Source organism: Ooceraea biroi, chromosome 11 (genome assembly GCF_003672135.1).
Source record: "Ooceraea biroi isolate clonal line C1 chromosome 11, Obir_v5.4, whole genome shotgun sequence".
NCBI lineage: Eukaryota > Metazoa > Arthropoda > Insecta > Hymenoptera > Formicidae > Ooceraea > Ooceraea biroi.
In genome coordinates this window covers 3,058,223-3,070,477 of record NC_039516.1, presented here as the reverse complement: position 1 = coordinate 3,070,477, position 12,255 = coordinate 3,058,223, and the positions used below count along the sequence as shown (strand labels likewise).

Genomic DNA, 12,255 nt, shown 5'->3' with positions numbered 1-12,255 from the left:
GTGCCGGCGTTCAATCACCTCCGCGCATCCTGAAGAGATGGCGCCGTCATTTCGTTAGCAAAAAAAAAAAGGTCTTCATCGCTCGGAGTCAGACTCGAGTGAGCATCGAACTGCATCGAATCTGTCGCATCATTTCCCTCGTCCGCGGGAAAGCCGCACCGATGAGTTCCTTGCATCTAGCGAGTGGTAAGCGACTTTATGTGCCAACGAGAGGGACATTCCCCCTTTACGGAGGAGACCTGTCAGTGTCACGCCAGAAAGCCGGCTGCGATTGCAGCCTGCAGCTGTCACAATGCGCGCGAAGACGCAGCGCACGTTACGTGCAGTCCTTAAAGTGACACCTAATTGATTCGATTTTGTAGAGTGATCTCATTAAATTCCATAGATCTCGCTAATTGATGTAATTTCCTTGACTGATCGTTCAAATTAAATTAGTGGCAGATCTGGTTAATTAATTCAATTTCATTGGCTGATCTCGCTAATGAATTTAATTTCGTTGAATAATTCGTGTCTCACGTTTCAGGCTCTGAGAAGCCAGCGGACGTGGAGGGTCAGGCGCGTTTGTATAGCATGAAATATTGTCCGTTTTCTCATAGGGTACGACTGGTGCTCGCACTGAAGAATATTCCTCACGATATAGTCAACATCAACTTGCAGAACAAGCCAGATTGGTATCTCCAAGTGCGTTTTTAGCTTATCTCTGAACTGTACTGCGTGTATCGCAGTCACTGAGTTTTCTTTCTTATTCATATAAAATTCTCAGGTTCATCCGAAGGGGAAAGTGCCAGTTTACATAGATGCGGATGGTACAATGATGACAGACTCGGTCGCAATAGCGAACTATCTAGATCAGAAATATCCTGAGCCTCCTTTATACAACAACGAGATAAAAAGTCGTGACCTGGAGCTGTTAGATCATTATTCCAAGGTACTGATTAATAGAATCAGCTCGAATTTAGAGGAACGATCCATTTTCTGATCTGTATCATATTCTTTAAAGGTCATAGGTACCTTTTCGAATTGTATACATGACAAGGACAAGAGGCAGTTCGAAGAGATTCTGGCTGAAGTGATGGACAATCTACAAGAATTCGAGGAGGAGCTCAATACACGTAAAACACCTTTCTTCGGAGGTATAAAATCTCATCATTCATTCTCTTCTCGTGCCTCTTCTCCTCTCCTCCTTTTTCTTTCTGATCTGAGATGTGATTAAACGTATTTTATTCAGGCAGCAATCCTGGCATGTTGGATATGCTGATGTGGCCCTGGTTTGAGCGCGCCAAGGCTCTGACTCTACTCTACAAACGATGCACGAGTCTTGACAAAGAGAGATTTCCTAAACTTGTAAGTTCGCAGTGCATAGCGTTTAATATCATTTTTCCAGTTCTATCATCGACTTGATTTCTTGCTCAATAGAATACACGCAATACTTCTTAAATGTATAATGATCTAATATAATTATTATAATGTTTTAATTATATATTATAATTATCAATTCGTGTTCACATTTCAGATGGAGTGGGTGGCGGAAATGAAGGACCTGCCATTTGTCGTGAAAAACAGATGCTCGTACGAAGAGTTCGCGAAAGTCATCGAAGCCTCAAGAGCTGGGAACATCGATTATGACAATATCTAAATGCATTTACACATAAAATATCGCAAGGATAAATGATATGCAGAACCGCTTCAAGTGAACATATTAACATAATGGCACTAACGTTCCAATGGTACTAACAACTTCCAATGATACTGTGTATCATTCCTGTCTTATTGTGATTCGTGCAATTTCTTAAATTTAATAATTTTTCTATTTTCTTTTCAATATCTTATACCACGCTGCGTAGCGTACACTTCCATTTTATAATTTATTTGCTACTACGACAATACAATAGAGCTATATATACTACAACTTAAGTGAAATATCTCAATTAAAGTATGATTACTTTAGTATCAAGTGTAATTTTCAATGTAATACTCGGCATAATACTCATTCCGCATTTTAATATACACGAAGCGCTAACTGAGCACATATGATGTACTTGCACTGTATAATTGTTGCAACTCTCTTATAATTATAAAGTGTAAATTATCTCATTTACAACGTCTCATAGTTTTTCATGGCATCAATATTAAATATTCCTCATTTATCAGATTATTTCAATTAATTTACTATCATTCATTTCTAACTTGCTGCTAAGTACTTCGAATCTTTTCGAGTTTGAATTTAAAATTCGGTCGCCGCCTCATCGTTTCGATATCTCGAGCTGCAATCACGCCGCACTGTGATACAATTTGAATCGCGCCAATGGAGAGCATCACGGGACGAATGGCGGTTTCGCGATTCCCGTTGTTCTGTGATTTTTCGTCATTATTACCATGCACAAGTTGATCTCACGCGTAAGAAGTTCTCGCAAATATCTTGGAAAGTGCTCGTTGTAACGTGGACATTGTGTGCAGTCCGAATTTTACAATAATATCGCGTTCTCCGAGTTATCGGCGATTCGCTCCTTCATTGATTGGGGTTAGCCGAAATCGTCGCATACTTCACGCCGCTAACTTCACATTGAGCGCAGCAAAAATGTCGCCAAGCATCGCGAGGATAACGATCGCCAGGTACGTGCAGATTTTCTTAATGCATTAAAACCATATCGATGTTTTACTTCTCGAATTCTTTAAAAATAATATTTTTTCGGAATTTTTCGTTGGTACCGATGTATGTACACTTGTGGTTTATAATACGCAGTGTAAAAAAATAAATCCTTACATTGCTATGTGCCATTACGGTATATCACGTACGCAAGCCACTATACTTCAAATTTTATTTCAAATGGTAGCTTTCCTGAATAATTATTACTTATTTGTCTCTCATTTATCGTTTCTGCCAAGTGTCTTACGATTTTCTGAGCGATCCCAGGCAGCACACATTGGTTTCAAAACCGTTTCATAAACGTTTTGCCGTAACGTTTCATAACCATTTTATTGAAACGTTTATTTAGGAGAAAAATGTCCAACGAAAAAACGTTTCGGCAAAAAAACGTTTCAGAAACCATCAGAAAAATATTTATCAATTCTATATATCAGTGCCTCAAAGATAGACAGAGTTAAGTCACATTTTTGTAAAAAACTAGATTTTTATATTTTATGAATTACTCCCTAAATTTCGTGTAGTGGAATCTCATTCTTTTGAAATATCATTTCAAGTAATAATGATCTCAAAAGTTTCAAAAGAAAAGAAGAAGAAAAGAGTATTGGATCGGTTTTCCGGATGGTTATTTATAAGGTGATAACACAAATGTTACTTCCGAGAACGTCACGTCTGGCTATCTATCGGTCGTTTGGTGAATCAGAGGTGGGAATCACACACATTTGTGTTGATTTTTGTCTCTTGTTCCATAATCGAGTACATTGAAACGTATGATGTAAAAATAATTAATACTCGCAAAGTAAGTAGAAATTACTATTTTTTCTATATTAATTATATAACTTCAAATCAATTTAATAAAACACATTTTTCGTTTCTGTGGAAACGTGAAAAATACGTTTTTAAAATTTAGGTCTAAAAACGGTTTCTATTTAAACCGTTTCTTAAATGGTACTTTATGTTTCTTAGACATTAGATACGTCTAAGAAACATACATTAGGCTAACATGTGCTGCCTGGGATATGATGTATTAAACTTGTGAAGGTAAATCTGAGTCAATGCACGCTCATTATGGGATAATAAGTTACTAATGATTGATCGTATCAATGACTAGTCTGTAATATAATATATTTACGAGTTAGAGACTATAAAAATTAGAGACTGTTAAAATTTCAATTGTATTAGATATATCAAAGGGAGAATCAAAGAGAGAAGTGCCGTTTTGCTTTCGAATTTTCAGGCAAGACTTCTATTTGTAGCACATTGCGTACATCTAACTCAAGCGTATCCAATCGCTTTTAATAGTTTCTCTACTCCTCCATTCTACGTCTTCTAATTTTTCTACGAGAAAATATACGTTATTGACTATCGTTTGTATGTATCACTTGAGAACACGCTTCGAGCGAAAAGCTTTACAAAATGTATGTACATTAGAATTATCTAGGTCGTATGAAGCAACATCTGCAATATTTGATCAGATAAAAATAGCTCTCTAAAACAGTGTAATAGCATACAACACGTACAACGTTCGTCGCACAATTTCTAAGATTCGGTTTCTTGAACAACGCACGTAAATTTTAATTTTCCTGCTCGAATATTATGTATAGTCGACAATCACTATAAAAACGGTTTCAGGCGTTTAAGGCAAGGTCTCTTGAAATCCCCGTTAACATGAATTTAAGTGAATAAAATGAGACGAGATCGCTTGTGTGTTTAACAATATCCCACTTTTGAAGATCCATGAAATCAGTTTCCGCATTCTAATACCGTTTTTGAGAAATCGAGTCAGATCTGACGAAAAAACCGCAATTATAATGAATTCGATTCGACATAATCCGTATAATCCGTTTTCCTTGTTTCACGGCACATTTATGAGCAATTCAAGCGAACAATCTGCACATGTGACTTATCTTCCCTCTAGTAGCCTCGTACAAAGCAAAGTGCGCGAAAATACTTTCCGTAATAAATTTGTATCGCATCAATGGCGTCCGTTATTATCAACAAAAAACGAATTCGTCAGAAATCCAAGAGAAAACGTTTATCACAGATTCATTTTTATTATATCATTTTTATTATAAACTTTCCAGCACCGTAACAATATAACATGTCAATATATTCATTAATATTTTAACAATAGCATTAAAGAGCATGTAAATCCAATTTTTGCTGATTATCGGACACCATCGATTTATTTGTCCATACGTTTCTTACGCATTGTTACAATTTCATATAGTTCATCACAAATATAAATCAGTGTAAATTGTAACAAGTCGTAAATTACAATTTCTTACTGCTGATTGCAATTTCTTGCAATCTATTGCTATTCCATACAATTCAAGTACAATCACTTGTTTTCGTTCAAATACAATCGGTTTGCTTTTCATTTTTCACAGTTTCAGACAAGTTTCACAGCGTAATGGGCGGATAATAACTTTTTTTAGTTTAAAATGTTCCCTCTTATCCTATGTAATATACGATTTTAGAAAAAATGACGATTATTTCCGAGCAAATATATTTCCGTAGTGCCCTTTAACAGTTGAGAGGCTGAAGATGAGAATCTTGCAGATTAAATTGCTAAGTAGAGTCCACGTAGAACGGCAAACTTCTGTTCCTTTATGCAATATTAATTCCTGTCCTAATTGCTATTCTCAAATTTTCTGCACAATTTGTCACAGTTGCAGAGAATATCAAACGGAATATAATTATTCTCTTGCACGTAATCGACGATATACAAAAACGCATTACCAAACCGTACACTTATTTGGAGGGTTCATTTTTGCTCCAAGTGGACAGCGGAACGCCTCCGCAAATGCTTGTGAATTCATCATTATACCGTTTACTCTAAAAATTTAACCAATTTTTATATCTTATTTCATGTATATATATATATATATATAGAAAGAGAGAGAGAAAATCTAATTTAAAAGCTTCACGTACCTCTCCGGATGAGGAGTACGATAGTCGAACTCGACGGAGAAAACGTAGGCCTCGGCAGTTGTATTAACGCAGTATACCTTTAATTTAAAAATATTTAAATAAGAAAAGGAAGAAGAAAAACGATTTATCTTATCGAGAAATTTAAGTTAAAATAAAAATTGAAGTGATTTCTAAATTTGCATGATAGAATTGGAATGAAAACTTTGTTATACTTATAACTTTGTCTTATGACTTTATAAGACGCTGAAAAGAGTTAGTCGGTACCTGAGCCGCGCTTATAAAGAAAAGTTGACTAGGCCTTAGCCCTTCTAATTCTGGGAGACTCCGATCCTTTCCGTTCGTCAAAGTGTGCCAGGTCTTGTGAGAAATCTGCAGAGCTCCGATATCCGCAACATTCTCATTTCTCGTCATGTTCCAGTCAAACTGTACAATCAGAGAATTAGTACATATATATTCCGCTTGCTCTTCGAAGATGTAAGCATGTTCTTGTGCTTGCCATGTAAATCCAACGTACCTGTACAGCGACGTCATTCCCGTAAAACTGAACCTTCCGCCAAAAACTCCTGGCGTAAAGTCTCGCGACGCATTCTATTCGGGTCTCCAATCGTTTCCACGACTCAGGCGTGATCCAGAGCCATTCTTCAACATTCAGATCTGGATCTATAGGCAATCTACGACGGTGAAAATCAAAGGCATGGAGAATCTCATGAGCGATGACCGATCCTAGCGTAGCGTGAACCGCATAAGCCGGTCCACCATCCCATGACCACGCCCAGGATGTCATCATAGCCAATGGAATTCCTTCCATTTTTAACAAGAGCAACTTTACTAAAATTGCTCGATTGCAGGCATTGTGTATAATGCATTTAATAATTGATACTCACCGATCGTATTTGTAGAGGACTCGTAATAGGCGTGCACAGAGTAAGGATAGAAACGTCTGAAAATTCGAATACATTACTTGCAAAAAAAATTAAAGAAAGAAAATAAAGAAAAAGAAAATAACAGATTATTAAATATTATGAGTTTCTTATAACTCGTAAATTTTCAAATAACAGTTTTGAAAAATATTTTCCTCACTTTTCCATTGCGTATCTTTGTAACGAGTTTTGGTCCTTTGCTCTCCGAATCTGGCGGAATCTTCTCAAGACGGTAGCGATAAAGTCATCCGTATCGATCACGACCTATAAGACAATCGTGCTCAAAGAAATGATAACACTGAGCTGTTGCCAGCAATTTAATTTTTAATTTGCAATGTTTGTATTTTATATATGACAAACGTTCAATTTCATTTCACCTCAGCTAATTCACGTTCCAGCAAAGTGTCATTGTAAAATGCGGCCGACACGTGAAATCGTCCACGTAAAGCATTCAGCTTCAACAAAGCTTGCGTCCTGGTCTCATCATCGAGCCATGACTTCACTAATATACGTTCGGCTATTGTCTCTTTCACACGTTGGAATAATGCCGTCACCTATGAAAACATCGTTGAGCGTGTATAAAATATAGTATTTAAGAGATTAAATAATAAACATACCCTGTTAACTAGAGTATCCAGGTACTTCGGAGTGTATTGTCGCACGTAGAGCGCACTGACTGCTTCGCTGAAAAGGCTTTTGGTCAATCCGTAGCAAGAAGCTTCCCAATCTTTGACGGCAGTAACGTTGACGATATCGTGCAACGTGTCCATGGCATAGAGCAACAGCAGCCCATTATGAATAATCCTTCATTCATTTATCACAATTATCATCAATAATAATAATTCAATGTGTAGAATTCAATGTGTTCGTGTTGCGAGAATACGTATATTATATTATATAAAGGACATAAGAAGCCATACCGTTTGGAGGAACGACTCAGTAGCTTGCCGAGATTGCGGAAATAACGTGGTGCCGTAACATAAACGTAAATCTGGTCCTCAGATGCAACATAGGGTGGTCGTTGTACACGATTCGTATCGTTATTATCGTCGTGCAAGTCTATTTCGTTTATACGGTAGCTTAACGTTGCGTTTAGTAACGATCTCCATCTTATCTGAATCATTGAAGCAAGTCTCTTACTTTTGAAGAATGAAGACAGTTTAGGTCAAAGTAGAAAATAAGAAAGTAAATGAGGCGCAATCGGAATGCAGAAAGTTGCGACGAGTATTTAATTAAAATAGATTTATTCTTTCTATACTTATTCTTGTTATATACTTACGTAACCAAAGCTCTCTTGAAGATAAGTCACATTGTAAGCAACGTATACCCTCTGATCAACGTCCACCCAATTGTACAAGTCTTTGTGCTTTGGATAAATCTGAAACGATCGTTCAAGATCGTTCAACTAATTTCATTCATTTGTGATATTGCAGAATTAATGTCTTATGTTTACCTTTTCGAGCGATAAGCAAAACTGCAAAAGCAGATCCATCTCCGACGATTGTTCTTTAGGACTCATATTTTTTGGCAAGAATCCTCGAACAATCTCTTGAATGTTACGCGATCTTTGTACGTCTCTGTTTTTCTGAGAAGAGATATATTATAGTATATTGTTTATATAGAATTTAAAAAAATGGATCATCGAAGAAAATATTAAAGAATCTGGAGGCAAGTTTGTTATGCATTTAAATTCGTTGGATTCTGTTTTTAAATCATTTTATAGGAACCAAAATTTAAGTTGCGCAATCTTTACCTGGTCCTTTGCGAGAAATTCGTGATTTTGGTATTTGGTAGGTAGATCGAGGTATAGGGATGACTTTGTGCGATCGTAAAGATCTACGTTGACGTATAAGTCAAAGAGAGGCGCGCCATTTACTTTCAGTAATGCGGAAATCAGAGGGGTGATGTCGATTGATGCCGTGCTTTTTGGCGGTATATAGCCACCAAGTTCATTTAAGAGCTCGTAAACTGAAACACTCGGATTTATTTTATCTGCGTAGATTTGGGAAACATCTTGCACAGTAACATTAATAAAGCGTAAATTCGTATGAGTAACTCAAATCTTTCTTTAACGTTTGATTTATCAAACAATTAGAACAATGGAATAATTAAAAGAACTTCTCAAATCTATTCTTATTGAATATTCTATCATTTCTCTTGTTCAATATTGAACGTACAATGTATTTTAATGTTAAAGAGTCTATAACACTAGCGAATCATCTATAAATCGCATGATAAGTATCATAAATAATTTACCGGGTGTAAAATTTACGGGGTTTTTCTGAAAGTCTTGGCAAACGTTGTAAAATTGCCCAAGCTTCTCAAATGCGGTAACCATTTGCCCCGTCTCATTCGCCAAAGCTCCTGCGAAGCAGTAATATTTCTATTCACGATCCGATCTTTTACAGAGAAATATTATTATTATTTTCCACAAGGGACCGCGAACCAGCAAACAAGCAATGCGTGGTAGTTAAAGATCGTACTGTTAAATAATCTGATTAGCTCGCAGTGAAGGTAATTTGCCGACCTTGAATCACGCGAATAGTATTTCGAAGGTTGCGTAAAACTAACGAGTAACGGGGCATTCTATCGAGTAATAGGCAACTCGCGTAATACCCGTATGTGTACACGATACGTATATCGATTAACGTGCATTATTTATAGTCGGCAGTTCGATTTCTCCTCGCGTTAGAGTCCGATAAGTTTTTACCAAACGGAGCCCCTATCGTTCGTTCTTTCGGCGATACATTAATGCGGAGCATTAAAATGACACGTCTGGACAAGGCGCGACACCCTCGACCGACATCATCAGGGATGCATCGTTGGCTCGATACCACGATCGTGTCCTCCAGCGGTTCCAACTTCCGATATTTATCTAGCTCCCCTTTAAGTTTCGATCCCCAAACCAAGTTATATTATCCCAGCAACGCGGCGATCTATACGCGAACATAGTTGGTGCCAGTTGCTCGGCGCCAGTCGTGCTGGCGACACCGCCACCACACCACCACCACCGTCGCATTCACGATAGATTCTTACCAAATCGAGGTCGTGCTCCCTGTCCAAGTCCTCATGCTCTTTATCAATTAATGAAGATTGATGCATAACTCGCTGGGCGTTCCTCGTATCGTTTACTTTTGATTCCGCAAAACGATCGAGACTTTGATCGAGTACGCAGCGGGACGGAAAACTAGTAGATGATAAAAAATAAAAGACTACTAGACACTCACTGTGTATACGGTCGTCAGTTTGCGCTTGAAGTATGTTGAAGCTTGCGCTCGGTTGATAGGGCTGCTGATCGCGGAAACCACCGCAGGCAAACTTGTAAAAATCTTTGCAAGGATCGACACCTCGTTTCATGGACGTTAGAATCCTCTTTGAAGCCTCTACGCAAATGTCCGTGTTACAAACACCGTCGGGCCCATCTCGCTCCCTGATGCAAGCCTCATCCTGAAATCGTGAAATTGGTTGCTTTAACAGACGCATTTTTATAATTTCCTAGCATTTACTTGATGAAGAAAGAAGACGCTGATTTCTCGACTTTAGAACATTCAAATGTTTATTTGTTTCCTCAAATAGCCAAAAAGAGTAAAAATACTTGAATATTTTTTCGTTATTTTATTATATCTTATATTTTTGAATTAAGAAACATAAATTTAATTTCGCAAAATTACAATCTCGTTTAAAGCATTTATATTTCTCATTGAATCTTAACATCTGTTAACATAATATCTTTATATATTTGATAGAAAATTTGTAATGATGAAACAATCACACAAAATAACGTAAACATCAAATAAAAAAAATATAAATTTAGAAAGGGGTCAGGATAACAGGCAAAGCCCTGACCTCAGCCGTGGATGAGCTTTCTATTCGCCTCGAAACCTTACTTACTAATACGGCTTCGCTTTGTACTGGCTTGTATTACGATGTATATCATGAGTAATCGCGATTTATCATAAGTGTGGCCTTCTGTCGTTCGAGAGTGACTTCGCAATTTCGTACAGGTGAATGAAACGTCTTAAATTTGCATTTTATAGTTTAACTTTTTTTACTTCTTTTCCCTTTTCTTCAATATCGAGACCAGTTTCTTGTTCATCTTTTTCAAAATTGGTGAAGTTCGTCGTACTGAGACAGACGCTGATCACAAACATTTTCAACGTGCCATTGCTAAATACTACCGACTTTCCGTCTTTCTCACTTCGAGCCAGGCCGTGATCGATATAAATTACTCGTGACTTCGGGCAACTAGCAACGTCCCATGCTGTATAAGACGATTACTTATTCGCGTCACGTCATACATTTAGCACATTTGCAAGCTATTCTGTGCACATCATGTTCGCGCGGGGATCTAATGTTATATTATAATCTCTAACGTACTTGGCAATGCCGCCGAAATGCTCCCATTATCGCATCAAACAATGCTATGGGCATCGGATCAATATTTTCTCCAAAGATAAAATTTAGGCAAACGATCGTAAGAATGCGCGGGTATACAGCATAGAACTCATTCTATTTGCATAAATGAGCGATGAGCAACTTGCGTCTTTACGCGAAACTTGAATAAAACTCGCAAATCTGCGTGGCTTGATCCTTGACCGATAAAGAACGTAAACTATATAAATAACTTAACGACTTATGCCATGTATTGCTAATAATCATATATATTTTCATTTTTACTTGCAACTGACATTGAAAGCACGCTATTGTTCCTAAACTTAAACTATATGATCATCAGCATTTTCTATCAAATTTCTATCGAATTTCAATGTGAGACTGAAGATACACGAGAGATAACGATATTGATTCGCGATTAAACGAAATCGGCAGTTCAAAGTCTTCTTCGCGCATTATTTTAGCAACGCAGATCTGGCTTATCAAGATTTATTCCGTTTTCGAACCACTCGAATTCGCACGAAACCACGCCGTATTTAAAGTCTACCCTTTCCACCCTGCGTGACGAAGCGATACAGCGATCAAGCGATACAGAAAGAGAACCGAGAGATCGTTCAAGGCTAATTACTCACCAATGGCGCGCAATTCCGCGGCTGCTCCCCCTCCGGTAAGGTCGTGATGAGAAAGAGCACCGGGCTGGTGACCAGGAGGCTGGTGACCAGCACCATCGCAAAGGTGAGCAAGGCCTTGTGCACGGCCTTGCTCCTCCTCACCCAGTAACAGGGCACGCAGCATATCCATGTACCCTGATGCGCCGAACGTTCCACGTGCACCATCGGCTCGTCCGGTAACCCGATGCCGGCGTCGTCCGTACCCCCGATACCACCCCCGGTAGCCACGGTCGCTGCCGCACCGTGCCCCCCGCGAGAACCAGCCCCGGAGGCGCATAAAGTGCGGGGGCTCAAGGGCAGCCGCGCTTCGCCACGTAATCTACTACCACCACCTCCACCACCACCAGCACCACCACCAGCACGGGCCCCGCGGGCCACACGGCCCCCGTAACCCCGGCTCACCGTGCACAGAGCCACATTTGCCGGGTTCCGCCGTACGTCCGGTCCCTAAATTCCACCCCCGCCGCGAGTCCAATCGTCGTTTCTTCTCCGCGACGATCTGCCTCGCCGACCCCCGACGCCACGGGAGGGATGCTGATCGGGAGGCAGCAAAAGCGCGAGACACCAGCTCTCACCGGATAAGCGCCGATTCCTCGCACGACTCGCCTTCCCGCTGAAATCGCGATGACAAATTACTATTCCGTGAAATTGTGATAATTTCGTGACTCATGGAGTCGCGTTCTCCGTTCTACCT

The 12,255-nt window shown here is 39.0% G+C and overlaps 2 protein-coding genes across 2 annotated transcripts; one reads left to right on the top strand and one right to left on the bottom strand.

Annotated features, from left to right (window-relative positions):
• Positions 1-32: 32 nt before the first annotated feature.
• Positions 33-2,098, top strand: LOC105288199 (glutathione S-transferase omega-1). The gene is made up of 6 exons (XM_011354273.3): positions 33-186; positions 524-681; positions 764-928; positions 1,001-1,133; positions 1,229-1,344; positions 1,514-2,098. Exons 1-6 carry the CDS (start codon positions 162-164, stop codon positions 1,634-1,636), a joined length of 720 nt encoding a protein of 239 aa, XP_011352575.2. The 5' UTR covers positions 33-161; the 3' UTR covers positions 1,637-2,098.
• A 1,654-nt stretch (positions 2,099-3,752) lies between these two features.
• LOC105288200 (neprilysin-1) lies at positions 3,753-11,994 on the bottom strand. Its single transcript, XM_026973907.1, has 15 exons — positions 11,523-11,994; positions 9,726-9,945; positions 8,755-8,862; positions 8,252-8,466; positions 7,952-8,083; positions 7,778-7,876; positions 7,419-7,612; positions 7,116-7,302; positions 6,876-7,052; positions 6,659-6,762; positions 6,463-6,518; positions 6,093-6,379; positions 5,843-6,001; positions 5,579-5,655; positions 3,753-5,482 (listed from the first exon to the last, which is right to left on the bottom strand). Exons 1-15 carry the CDS (start codon positions 11,724-11,726, stop codon positions 5,383-5,385), a joined length of 2,319 nt encoding a protein of 772 aa, XP_026829708.1. The 5' UTR covers positions 11,727-11,994; the 3' UTR covers positions 3,753-5,382.
• Positions 11,995-12,255: the final 261 nt, after the last annotated feature.